This window comes from Pezoporus flaviventris, unplaced genomic scaffold (genome assembly GCF_033815535.1).
Source record: "Pezoporus flaviventris isolate CSIRO_AGI_PZ_B2104156 unplaced genomic scaffold, CSIRO_AGI_Pfla_v1 ptg000066l, whole genome shotgun sequence".
In the NCBI taxonomy this organism is placed as follows: domain Eukaryota; kingdom Metazoa; phylum Chordata; class Aves; order Psittaciformes; family Psittacidae; genus Pezoporus; species Pezoporus flaviventris.
In genome coordinates, this window is record NW_026892614.1 from 26,718,141 (window position 1) to 26,731,172 (window position 13,032).

At 43.2% G+C, this 13,032-nt stretch overlaps 1 protein-coding gene across 2 annotated transcripts; it reads left to right on the top strand.

Moving 5' to 3' along the window:
• Nucleotides 1-1,198: 1,198 nt before the first annotated feature.
• Nucleotides 1,199-12,019, top strand: FUCA2 (alpha-L-fucosidase 2). 2 transcript variants are annotated; one of them, XM_061471697.1, is made up of 7 exons: nucleotides 1,199-1,437; nucleotides 4,272-4,459; nucleotides 6,021-6,360; nucleotides 6,951-7,161; nucleotides 8,533-8,723; nucleotides 9,671-9,779; nucleotides 11,210-12,019. In XM_061471697.1, the coding sequence occupies exons 1-7, from the start codon at nucleotides 1,214-1,216 to the stop codon at nucleotides 11,348-11,350; spliced, it is 1,404 nt and encodes a 467-aa protein (XP_061327681.1). In that variant the 5' UTR covers nucleotides 1,199-1,213; the 3' UTR covers nucleotides 11,351-12,019. The 2 variants fall into 2 exon arrangements, with proteins under 2 accessions (XP_061327681.1, XP_061327682.1); XM_061471698.1 differs by lacking the exon at nucleotides 1,199-1,437 and adding an exon at nucleotides 1,543-1,785.
• The last annotated feature ends 1,013 nt before the right edge of the window (nucleotides 12,020-13,032 follow it).

Genomic DNA, 13,032 nt, shown 5'->3' on the forward strand with positions numbered 1-13,032 from the left:
TATTTTTGGATGAAATGTAGCAACTGTGGTTAATAGCTCTGGAAACTGAAGTTCTGTTTCCACAGAACAGCAGTAAAGTGTATGGTTTCCCAGGTGGACAGAGATTAGTTCAGTTGCCTGCTCATTCATTTTTAACAGTTCTGATGAGATTGCCAAAGAACTTTCCATTTGTGGTGATGATTTTGGAAAGTTAGTATTTACTGATTAAGTCAAATTATTTCACATATGCCATGCCATGGCTGCATCCCAGGGTCTGATGCAAAACTATACAATTTGGGCATCAGGAAAGACTGGAGAAGCATCAGTCTGGAAAAAAAAAAAAAGCTGGAAGAGGCATCTTTTAAAATATGTGCTTGCCACCCATGGTCACAGCACAAATGTCAAGGGTCATCTACTGAATGGAGGCAGCTTCCACACAGACTTCCTTAGCAGGCTTTGGGGAACCTCTCTGCCATGGAAGCCAGTACGTACAAGTGGGCTGGAAGGAGCTACAGAGCAAGGAGTGTCACACTCTGTCCTTCCTGGGAAAGGGAAGTGCAAAGGGAAGGGAAGCTGAGCCTGTGGTTGGAAGCAGGCAGAAAGGGCAAACCCAGCAGGCCGCATAGGCCACCTCTGGAGCAGACCCTGGCTGCAGATGAGACTCAGCTCTGGATGGGGCAGCAGATCCAGCAGACCCTGGCAGGCAGCCCTGAAGGAGACAGCCAGTGCTCCCGGGACAAGCAGAACAGAAATGGGCCATGCCGGGCTGAGCCAGCAGGCCATGGGCCAGAGGAGGCTGGAGAAGCACTGTGGGGTGCTGGCCAAGGCAGAACTCAGTTACTTCATTTTCTTAAAATCCTTAAAATCCAGGTGGCAATTTGTGATCGAGCACCGAGATAACATGGCACCGACGGTGACGACGCCTCCAAAAGCTGGCGCGCTTCTCCATGTACAGGAGGCGAAGTCCGCGGCGCCGGGGATGAGCCTTAGCAAGGCCACGGCCGGAGCCAGAGCTCTTCACCTGCTAGGTGCTAGGGTGCTTGGGACAGGCTACCTTTTGGCCAGAGGGCGGCGGGCTCCGGCGTGACGGGCGGTGGGGCGGGGAGAGCCAGAGCCCGCCCCACGTCCCGGCCCGCCTTATGCCCTAGCGAGCGGGTACTGTTGTACTGTGCGTGGTCGTGCAGCTCCGGGATCCGTGCCCTGAGGAGCCGCCTCCTCCTCACCCGCCGCCGCCATGCCGGGCTCACCAGGTCGCGCCTCGCCGCTGTTGCTGCTGCTGAGCCTGCCCGGGCTGCTGCCGGCGCGGCCGCCGGGTGGTGACGGGCGGCCTCGCTATGAGCCCACCTGGGGCTCGCTGGACACCCGGGCGCTGCCCGCCTGGTTTGACGAGGCGAAGTTTGGCGTCTTCATCCACTGGGGCGTGTTCTCGGTGCCCAGCTTCGGCAGCGAGTGGTTCTGGTGAGCTCCCCGGCCCCTGGCCTGCCCAGCCCCTGGGCCTCCCCGGCGGTGGCACCCACAGGCCCCGGCATCCTTGGCGCTGCCGCCGAGGGGCGGCTGGGAGGGTCGCACCGAGGTACAGCTGCTGTGGCTGGGTCGTGCCAGCGATCTGAGGAGTTTGCTTGGAAAACTGCTCTTTGGGCAGGCAGGGTTTGACTTGGTGTGGCCCCCTTAAAGCGATGGTTAGGTTTAAGGCCCCTCTGCACGCTGACCCTGGAGCTGAGGTGTGTGGGAAGAGGTTTATTTCCACCTGAGGCCACGGACTTTATGGCGCCGTTTACGAAGGAAGCAGAGTTTGATGTGCTTCTGGTATGTCTCACCGTGTCTGCCCTGTCCTAAAACTCTTGAATATGTTGGCTTGTAGAGCTGAAAGGCGGGTTTTCCACAGCGTTGTGAAAGAGGCGGTTCGTTGAGCGGCAGGAGACCTCTCCAGGGCTGTGGTGAAGGGATCGGTGAAGGGGCTCTCCCCAGGCGCTGTGAGGTCAGGCACTGGGGGTCTCCAGCTCTGGAGAAGCCTTGCACAGCTCTTGCTTGGTCGCTGGGGCACTGCGCTGTCTGGGAGGCTCAGCAGTCCATCACTCTCCCCCATCGCTGCCTTTGCTTGGCAAACTGCCTGCAGTTTGCTTGTGCACGTTTTCTGCTCTTGTGGGTTTCTTCTTTTTTCTTATTAAAGGGTAATTTCCACTTAAAAGAGCCTAAAACGCTGATCCTTCAAATAATTTGTATTCAAAGGCTGAATGAAACCTGGTTTGTGTGTGTTCACTGGTTCAGGCCCCTTGGCTGTCAGCATTCTTTTTGCTGCCTTCTTTCCATGCTCTACCAAATACTTCCTGTATGACTTGAAGTGACTCACATTACTATTTACAATATGAAGATAACACCAGCTATGTGGCAGAGCTGTAGTAAACCTTAAATACAATATTTGTAAACAAGCTAACATCAATATAAACAAAATGCTGTTCTCTGACAATGTTTTCTCTGTTTTTATCAGAGTTATGTTCAAGAGTTTCAGCAGTTTTTTAATGTGGACTCCACTTACTAATACAGTACTTTCCCCGTGGGGATGGGAAGAAGCTAACTTTGGGTTCAAGCAGCATGTGTAGTCAGATGATGAGGTCCTGTGTTAGCAGCTTCAGATGGAAAGTTATAAACACTTAACATCACCTTTCCCTTGCGCCTGTTCAGCCTTGGTCAGAATGTTTCTAGAATCTTAATGTGTCAAAGTGGAAGTGCTCATGTTAGCAAATAGTGTGACAAAGGGAAAGAAGCAAGGCTGTTACCTGTTTTTTTATGCAATTACACACTTCAAAATCAGAGTGGGGTGGGGTTTTTATCCAGATTCTTTCAATGAAGAAGGCTGTCTCAGCTCTTTCTTCTAGGTTTTTTTTTTTCCCCCTTTTGGCTATCAGAAGTTGTGCTTGTTTGTGCTGAATTCTATTTGAGAAGGTTACAGCAATATCCATAAAGTTACTGTCATCTTGCAGAACTGAGGTCAGAGTCCACCTCTGGACTCCAGGACAGGACAAGGAAACATGCTTCAAATATTCAGATTCTGGGCTGGTTTATTCATTTGCTTTCAATTTGTTTTCATTTATATCTAAATTTGCCAACAGGAATTTTGCTGTTGACTTCATTCATAGAAAGGTGGATGCTTTCAGACCCTTTTCTACATAAGCATTAGCAGTCACAGCATATGGTGTTGTTAAAAGGCCTCCAGCAATAAGGCTGATTATGCAGTAAGGACTGTTGTGTGCTGTTTCTGGAGTTCTCTTTCATTGCTAGGTAGTGGATGATGGAGCAGGTTGAAAATAAATAGTACTCTGTTGGTAACTTACGGTATCTGCACATGAGGAGGGTGAGAGGCCACTCTTGGACCACAGAGCCAAGCTCCAAGCCTTGCTGTGGACTAGACCAGTGGGAATAGTGACAACACTGATCACTGCCACAGGGAAGTACAGGATAGGAACTGTCTCTGTCTTTGCTTGGTGGAATGCAAAAATACATCATAAGTTAATTTTTCCTTGTAGTTCCTAAATCTGTGTGCACTAGTAGGCAGGTGGGTGTGTGCCTGCATGTTAAAGCCTGTGACAGATGTGCACTTTTAAGTGTGCGTGGTTATTGCAGAGGCAGGTTGCTGTGGGAAGACATGCTTTCTTGTATGGTGTCTTTGCTTCAGCCTCACATGTGCAGTGGCTGCAGCACACTGCAGGCACAGCTCTCTCTTGCTCTGGGACTGTGGGTAGCTGCTCATGCAACAGGTCACTCCACTGCACTTGGTGTAGAGCTCTGGGCTGGCAAAGAGGTTAAGCTGCTGGCCTGCATATTTGTGGGCTGCAGGAGTTGCAGTGTGTGGGGCAGAGCAGAGATGCCTGGTATGTGAGACTTGAGGAGCATGAGCGATGTTAGTCCAGAAAAAGTGCATTCTTTGTGCCACCTGAGCTGCTTACATGGACTGTCAGCCTGTGCCCTCTGGTATGGTTTTGGGATTTGGGTACTGAGCCATTTTGCCGAAGTGTAGCTGCTGTGTTGCATTGCCCATAATGAAATTCTGGGACTTTTGGAAAGTGGAGTGCTTGAAAGATGTACAGCATGGCCAAAGAGGACAGAGAAAAGGAAATCTTTGATAATTAATACTGTTCTGAAGCAGTTTTGTCTTACACTGTCATATACCAACAGTGTCATATACTGCCACTGCATGTGCCTCTAAGTGTGAACTCAAATAGGAGCTGGTGATTTCAGTTATTTTCTTTGTCTAAAAATATACCAGCAGACATGTGTTGCTCTATGTTTTGTAGGTGGTACTGGCAGAAGGAAAAGAGAGTGCCCTATGTGAAATTTATGGAGGCAAATTACCCACCTGGGTTCAGTTATGAAGATTTTGGGCCACTGTTTACAGCAGAATTCTTTGATCCCCACCAGTGGGCAGATATTTTGAAGGCTTCAGGTGCAAAATATGTTGTCTTAACTTCAAAACATCATGAAGGTAAGTGGAAGGTCTGTGAATGTTAGTAATTGGTGCATTTCTGTCAACAGTGGAAAAATCCATGTGACTTTCCTACTTTCTAAGAGAGAGAAAGCAGAGTCTTACCTGCCCCAACCCAGCCAAGGAAATGAACCACCCAAGAAATGTGCTTGTGTTTTCTTCTTACACAAAAGCTATGGCCATGAAGCTTGCATAGGAGGAAAAATAGATTGTGCCATTGTAAGACAGCCTGAAGCAGTGGGGGCAGCTGAGCTTCCTACAGTCGTTTATTTTTTATTGTGAAATTTATTGCTTGAGGAACAAAAAAAGTGAATTCTGCACCTTTAACATATGGAGAGCCACTGTGTACAGGCAGTTAATGAGCTCCATAGGTTTCTCCAAGGAATTTAGGAGTATATTCCAGGGGTCAGCTTCAGAGTTAGAAGGAAATAGCTCTTCCTGATGCAGTGCATAGAAGCCAAAACTTTGAACTAGGTCTGTAACTTCACAGGTGTGATTGATTTTTTGGCACTGCAATTGTAAGATGCTTTGCAGAGTAAAGAAAAAGAAAGTAGTTGTAAGGAAATATGATAGCAAAGAAAGTACAAAATAGTAAGATGCAATATGAAAGTGCATGGAGTGAATGTTGTTGGTCTTTGAGGAGATGTGGGTTCAAGGCTGGTAACTTGGGAATTTTCATCTCTGCTGACACACATAAAATCTTGATGATTCCCATGGTGTAATTCCCAGTGACTTCAAAAGAACTGTGTTTCATTTAGTCTGTTCTGTAGCCTGGGGCATGAATTTTGAGCTTGTTTTGTCTCATAGATACAAGTACATGTATCCAGTTCACAAAAATAGCACAAGATTTATTAGACAATGAGTATAAAGCAGTTTGAAGGTGAGCGTGGAGCTTCTCTGCCAGTGGTTGAAGTCTGCAGTGCAGTAGTACTTGCGCTTGTGTTGGATTGCTGGATGTCTGAAATGTTAAATCCCTGCTGATACTTTAAAACCTGTTTCAGGAATTTATATATATGCATTGAGGAGTTGATTGAGCTGTTGTAAGTGTCCAGACAAATAAGAAGTGAACATTCGCATAAGATATAAACAGAAGGGAGGACAAGTCTTTGAGCCAAATGGTAGCTTGTGCCTTCTGCAGCTGAGAAAGCCTTTTATATTTCAGTTGTTGAATGTGCATTCACAGTTTGTATTAGTATATTCAGTGAAAATGTAGATGCCTTGAAAATTGCTGTATTTTTGGCTAATTGGGATATATGAATGGAGTGAATAATTAAGGAGAAGGAATAATTATCCTAAGTAGTACAGAACTGGAAAATATAAATATATATGTATCTATAAAAAAAGCATAAACATATCTGGCATAGTGTTCTGGTGCTCTGGCTACTATCATGCATAAACAGATTGTAGACATACTGTATAGCATGATAACAATATTATTATATGTATGATTTTAATTATATTTATTTTTTGCAACACACTTGTAAACTACGTTTCAGAAAGAGGAACTGTAACTTCCCCTCTTCTGCTTCCCTTTCTTATCCTTCCATTTTTCTGTTTTCAGGCTTTACTTTATGGGGGTCCAAATATTCTTGGAACTGGAATGCTGTTGATGTGGGACCAAAACGAGATCTTGTGGCTGAACTAGCAACATCTGTTAGAAACAGGACTGACTTGCGTTTTGGGTTATACCATTCCCTGTTCGAATGGTTTAATCCTCTCTTCCTTGAGGATGCTGCCAATGCCTTTATGACAAGAAAGTTTCCAACTAGTAAATCATTACCAGAACTCTATGAAATTGTGACCAAGTACCAACCAGAAATAATTTGGTCTGATGGGAATGGAAATGCACCAGATACTTATTGGAACAGTACTGGTTTCTTGGCCTGGCTGTATAATGACAGGTACATAATGATGCTGGCTTAGCTCTTCAACTCAAATTCTGTTGTGTGTTGTCTCATTTTTTTCTGTATATTTTGCGAAACCTCTACTTGCAAGGCTTAACTAAATACTAATTTTCCTGAAATACAGAATCCCGGTCTTCCCTAGAGCTGTCAAAGCTTGCTTTAGAAGACAACTTTTTCATATTTGGCAAATCAGTCAGTTAAGATGGTGTTGGCTATTCTATGTACTCATGTTCTTCCCTAAGTCTGCTGCACAGACAAACAGGAGAGCAAGTTAATTTGAGAAAATGGGTACCTTGTTGTCATCACAGACTGAACATCTGGTAGTGGATGTGAAGCACAGGCTGATTTCTGGCAGACCTTTATGAAAGTCTGGAGCATATTTCCCTAAGAAATGCCAGTCTGGACCTTTTACTAGCAAAGGATGAGAATAAGATTCCTGAAATAGCACTTATTCTGACTGTAGTAAATTAGTAAGTACAGAAGTAATCCTAAATGTTAGTTTCTGTGAGGGGTGTGTGTGGAAATGGACTATACTGGCTGTGACTGCATTTTATAGTATAAAAATCATAACATTTCTCTGTTTCCAGTCCAGTCCGGGACACAGTTGTGACCAATGACCGCTGGGGGGTTGGCAGCATCTGTACACATGGTGGCTTCTACACTTGCAGTGACCGGTATAATCCTGGCCACCTCCTGCCTCACAAGTGGGAGAACTGCATGACCATTGACAGCAAGTCGTGGGGGTACAGGAGGAACGCACAGCTTGGAGATTACCTCGCAATCGAGGACTTGGTGAAGGTACAGTGGGACAAAGATGTTGCCTGCAACTTTGGATTCTGCCACCTGATTATTATGCTATGCTATATAGCATCTCTATTATATATCTATTTTATTAAAATATTATTTTACTTGAATAACGAATCAATGAAATAATAAATCTGTTCATTTCCAGCCTAGCACTGGCAGGATGGAATATCCATGTAATTCTTATTAATTTCATAGAAATGACCAAGAGAAACATGAGTTAGTAAAAATTCAGTAAGTTTCTTAGAAGCTGTTTCCCCCATGTGTAAGGACTGATCTGGATAGTTTCATAATTACCTTTTTTACTAGGTTTTTCTTGTAACTGCACCTCCAAGTTGATGAGAAGCAAACAGTTGCAGCTTCACAGCCACTATTTAAGAACTCCTGATTGAAGGTTACATCTTTTTCCCCCTTCTAGCTAGAAACAGTTTCTGACTCTTAATAGCCTTTTTACCTCGTAGCAAGAAACTTTCCATTCATCCCACTTCATTTAAAGGAAAAAAAACCCAATGCTCTTCTTACAGATACACAGGTAGACATTAGCAGATGCAGAGAACTGATGTTAATGGAGCATTGATTCCCTTTGCTAATCTAAAGTATTAAAAAAAGATTGGAAGCTTAGGAGAACCTAGTGACAGGAAGACAGATCAATCTTTCAGATAAATGCATTTAATTGCAAAATTCAGGTGGCGAGGGGAAGGTTGTTATTGTTGCTTAATCTAAATCTGTTACTAGTACTGTCTTGCAGAGGAGAATTTCAAATAGAAGTAACCTCTTTCCAGAGGCAGAAGATATAAATTCATTCAGTATCTTATCTCCAGCTATCTGTGCATCTCAGTCCATGATCTCTGGAGGGCAGTGTGGATGTGAACACAAATATTCATGGACTTTAGAAGGCCTGCTCATGTTTTACAGATGTCTCTGTAAAACAGGAAGAGCATCAAACAGAGGAATAAAAAGGAAGTTGCTCCTCTTAGCTTCAGTAAAACTGAAGTGGCATCTATTAGTTTTATTCTTCTCTCATGTAGAGAAATCATCTATCCCTTCTATCGGTAAAACCCTAGAAGTCGAAATGTTAAAAAATTGTAGGCTCTGATTCTAATGTAGGTTCAGATGGACATACTGGTGCAGAAATGTATTTTGGTCTGTTTTCTGCCATAAAAATTGCCAGCAGAGCTTTGTTTCATAGGAGCTTAAATTTTATATTGGCTGTTGGGATGATCCCTAAAGTCTAAACATGCAACAGTAACAACTCATTCAGTTCATCATTCTGAAGCAGTATGGCAGACTTTGGTAAGTACTTCAGATGTATGATTTTATTAACTATGACCATATGCTCTGTGTATGTGCTTAAAAACATTTCAGCAACTTGTAGAAACAGTGTCTTGTGGAGGTAACCTCCTGATGAATATTGGGCCCACTCATGATGGTTGCATTGCCGTTGTATTTGAGGAGCGCCTGAGGCAGATGGGTGCCTGGCTGAAAGTCAATGGAGAAGCCATCTATGGAACAAAACCATGGAGAGCGCAGAATGACACATCCACCCCAGGAGTGTGGTAAGGTGACTGAATCAACATCAGCTCTTCCATTAACAGTGTATGTGACCCTTTGAAATTCTTAATGATGACTTGGTGCTACAGAAATCACCACCGTATGTATGTGTGAAGAAATTAACCCCTTTGTCAGTTTGACTGCACGTAAAAGTGTGTATAGAACTGTAGGTGGGCAATGGGTGTCAGAGACTGTAGGTTTGGGATGATGCTGAGGCTGAGGGGAAGGTTGCAGATGTTTCCTTTAGTGATCTTATGCTTCTTAGAGTAGCTGGCAACAGAAACTATATAAAAAACTGGAAATATAAAACTGCTGTGAAGTGTTTATCTGCACAAACATGATGTCACTCTTTAGAGAGAAAGAAACTAGAAACCAGTCTAGCATATCCTGCATTACTTTTTAAGGTAAAAATGCATGGGAAGAGAACTGCAATTGTTTGGTCCCTATATTCAGCCAGTCTCTGGACTCTCCTCTGCCTTTGTGCCTCACAGCTGCTGCATGTAATACCTTAACAATCCATCAGGGTTTTTGGTCTTGACTCTCTTCTCCACTTCAGTGGGTCTTTTTACTGCAGTTACTAGTAAGATCTGGCTATCTGGCTTTAGCCTCCAAGAGCAATAAAACATTGTTAACTAAAGGAAAGAAAGAGGGAGTACCTCCCTCCTCTATGACTGAGCAGCAGTGAGATATGTGCTTCAGTTACTACAGCTGTTTACCTCTGAACTCAGTTATTTAATAGTCTCTATTACATCTAGTTTGTTGGAACATGTTTTCCAGGATCAGTACTTTATCAAAGCTATAAATTGCCTGAAAAGACAGTTGTGTGTGTGCAAATGTAATTAACACTAAATCTTGAAATCCATTTTTCCAGTCCTGAAAGCACTCTATGCATCACTTCAGAAAATTTACAAGGCAAAACTGACATGCATTTCTATTCCCAATTTCCAACCAGGTACACTTTCAGCCCTAAAGAGGGGAAAGTCAATGCCATCTTCCTTGACTGGCCGGTCTCTGGGACTCTGGTACTTGGTGAGCCACGAGCCAAGCTTGGAGAAACACAGGTAAAAGACAACACACCTCACTCTTCCCCTTTAGAACAGCAAGGCTTTTAATATTGCAAGAAATGAACATGCTCTGAAGGAAAACACCTCTAGGATTTGTCATGTTCCATCATGTTTCTTTTAGTTTCTGGCCTCTTTGGGAATGCACAGCTCAGGACAGTGTACATTGGAAGGGACCCAGCAAATGTTTGTTTTCATTCTGGGACCTCTTTGTCATAGTCCTCCCAGTGGGATGTTTCTTCTCCAACAAAGTTAAACTGAATTGCTGGTGGGGTATGTTTTAGCTTGCAAACTAAGGAGGCCAAGTACTAGGGGAAAACAGCTGTGCTGCCCCTCCTGTTTCCTGTAGCCTCTAACTCAGCATGACCTTTCTTTATAGTCATCCTCTTGATTTTGGTGAGACTGTAATTGCTGTAATTGTGCAAGTCAAAGCCTTGCACAAAAGGAAAGCACACAAAGATTTTCAATGCCCAGGGAGGCTAAGTAGTAGAGCAGTGCAACCCTAGATGTGTGTTTTACAGCAAGCGGTGGTCAGAAGTTGAGGAACATGATGCCGAACCTACATTATCAGCAGTGTAACCCAATGGAAGCAAATTTATAGAGCAAAACAGATGGTGCCCAGGGCTTAGTATCAACACTGTGCATCCAAGGTAGGGATTATCTTCATCTTAGCTATTCTCATGCATTGGATGTCCACTAGCTGCTGAAATGAATGCATTATGGGTGTTTCTGGACTAGTTCCATATGACATTAAGCCAAGACAACTCTGTGCCAGGGAAGACAGTAATTTCAGAAGTGTTGTAGATGAATCTTGAATAGGCATCAAGAGTGTATGTGCACAGGAGAGTAAGGATGTTCCTCAGCAATAGATGATTGGTCTTCAGCTACTCCACTGTTTTCAGCATGTTAGCAGCTGGTGTATCTCACCCTGTTTGTGTGATTTCTGTAGAGGGGGTTCGCCAGGTCTGCTTTGTTTGCAATACCTGGCTGCACTCTATAAGGAACTGGTGCTCATTCAAGACTACAAGTTCCACTATGGGAAATAGGTGATACAAAGGTGTGTACTGTGGCACCTAGATCCCTGCTTAGACCAAAATCCCATCCCAGACTTCTGAAAATTGTTTATGTACTTTCTTTACAGCTCTGAGTACGTCTTGAGACCCACCAGCTCTACCTTTATTGCTTGTAGTAATTTATTGATTGTAATTACTTTGCAACTAATTTTCAGTTACCTTTAATAATTATCATTCATCTGGTTGGTAAGTGGCACTTAAGGATAGTGGCTAGTAAGGTAGCTATGGACCATCACTGCACCAGCTAAAAATGACTGCTACTGCTGAACCTAGGACAACCACCATTTCTGCAATGATTTGAGAATCACATGCATGGAGAAGGCACTGTTCTAATCACAGTGTGTATTTCTGTCTCAGGTGAAGCTGGTTGGCTACGAGGAACTGCTGAAATGGATTGCGCTGGGAGAAAAAGGAATCATTGTAGCTCTACCTCAGTTAACTCCCAAGCAATTGCCATGTCAGTGGGGCTGGACGTTACAGCTGACTGCCATAAGCTGAGCTGTATGCTGCTGGAGTCTTGGGCAGCAGGGAATGACACTGTTTTGCTCACTTTCTCATCACTGGTTTCTCTTGATTGACTGCAACACTCCAATGATTTCACTTCTCATGAAAGGTGGCCTGTTGTTAAAGGATGGAATGAACCTCTTGAAATCTAGAACTAGTCTGAAGCTCTGCCTACAATTTGTTTCTTTGAACTTGTGTGAAAAACTGAGCATTGACCTTGACCTCTCCACTTAGTCAGTTTCTTGCCAAGTTATGGGAAAGGGGGAAGGAAATAAGGGAAACAAGGCACTGGATTTTTAAAGCCATGAGAAAAAGCAGAGCTAGTTCAAGCCAGCATTCAAATGTCAGTTGCTCAGGCATCTACCTTCTTCAGTGCAAGAAATCTTAACTTCCACAAAACTGTACAGTAAAAACTGTCTGGTTTAGAGAAAAGAATGAACTTTTTCCAGTTGTGTGCAACCAGTGGCAGTTGCAGTGGAACAGGGTAGTGCATCTGCATTACTCTGAAGAAATTCTATCTATTACTGAGATACAAGCAATGTGGGAGGGGTTTTGGCTGTTTTATATAATATTACATGGTTAAAGCTGACTGTTTACAGCCATTGTTTTTAACCAGTTACCAAGGTGCCTCCTGTGGACAATAAGCCAAAACATGTACTCCAATGACAAGCTTTTTTATAAATGAGAAATAAGCAGGAGTTGCATTGTCCAGAGCCATCATTTTAAGCAGAGGGTAGATTGCATCTACAAAATTCCCAAGCTCATCATGGGTCAGGATTTGCAGGGACAGACCTGCAGTATGCAGTTTGCAAAGAGGGGTAGGTATAGGACAACAAAAAGCATGAATTGTTTCAGTATAGATATTCAAGGTTTATTTTTCCTGAGTAATGTTAATAAGTGCAAAATGATTACTGTATAATTTATGCTCATTCTTACAGGATTTTAAGTGAAGGGCCAACAGAGGCTAATGCCCTTCCTGGTGGTAATGTGAATACACACACAAATTTTACATTAAAATATTTTATTACAATACAGACAATTAGGCTCAAAATTAATAATACAAATTAAGATAAAATATTTACAAGTTAATGTGTATAGTGTAGCTGTTTAAACAGCATAAACAAGAGGACTTCTAGAAATCCATTCCTTTAATATTAACAGCGAGAGAAGTTTGCTCCTTGCCACCACCACCCCTCCCAGCTTGTTCAAGAAGAATGTGCATCAGTTGGCAAAGGCTTTCTGAAGAGTGACTCTCTGGAATAACATTTGTAAAGTTATGCAAAAAAACAGTTTTCCTTTATGAAAATAAATATGTGGGAGAAGAAGAAAGCAGCCTGACTTCATTTTGCTACTCTGCTCTTTGTAGGTCATTATCATTAGTTTTCTCTAAAATGTAGGCACCTCACACAACGAAATGGGGTTGTTAAAACGTGACTGGTAACACTGCCACCCAATGCCCTTCAGAGGCAATAATCAAATTAATTAAGGAAGAGTTTGAGCACTTTAAAAAGAGAAAAGTCTTTTCATATAATGATTCCTTCAACAAGAGTATTTTCAAAGGGTGCTTGAAACTGACACTATTAGAGCAAATAGGGGCTTACTCCCACTTTTTTCAGTACATTCTTTCTCCTGGTCTGCCACTCCTACACTGTTACAAAATTAACCCGAGTCTCATC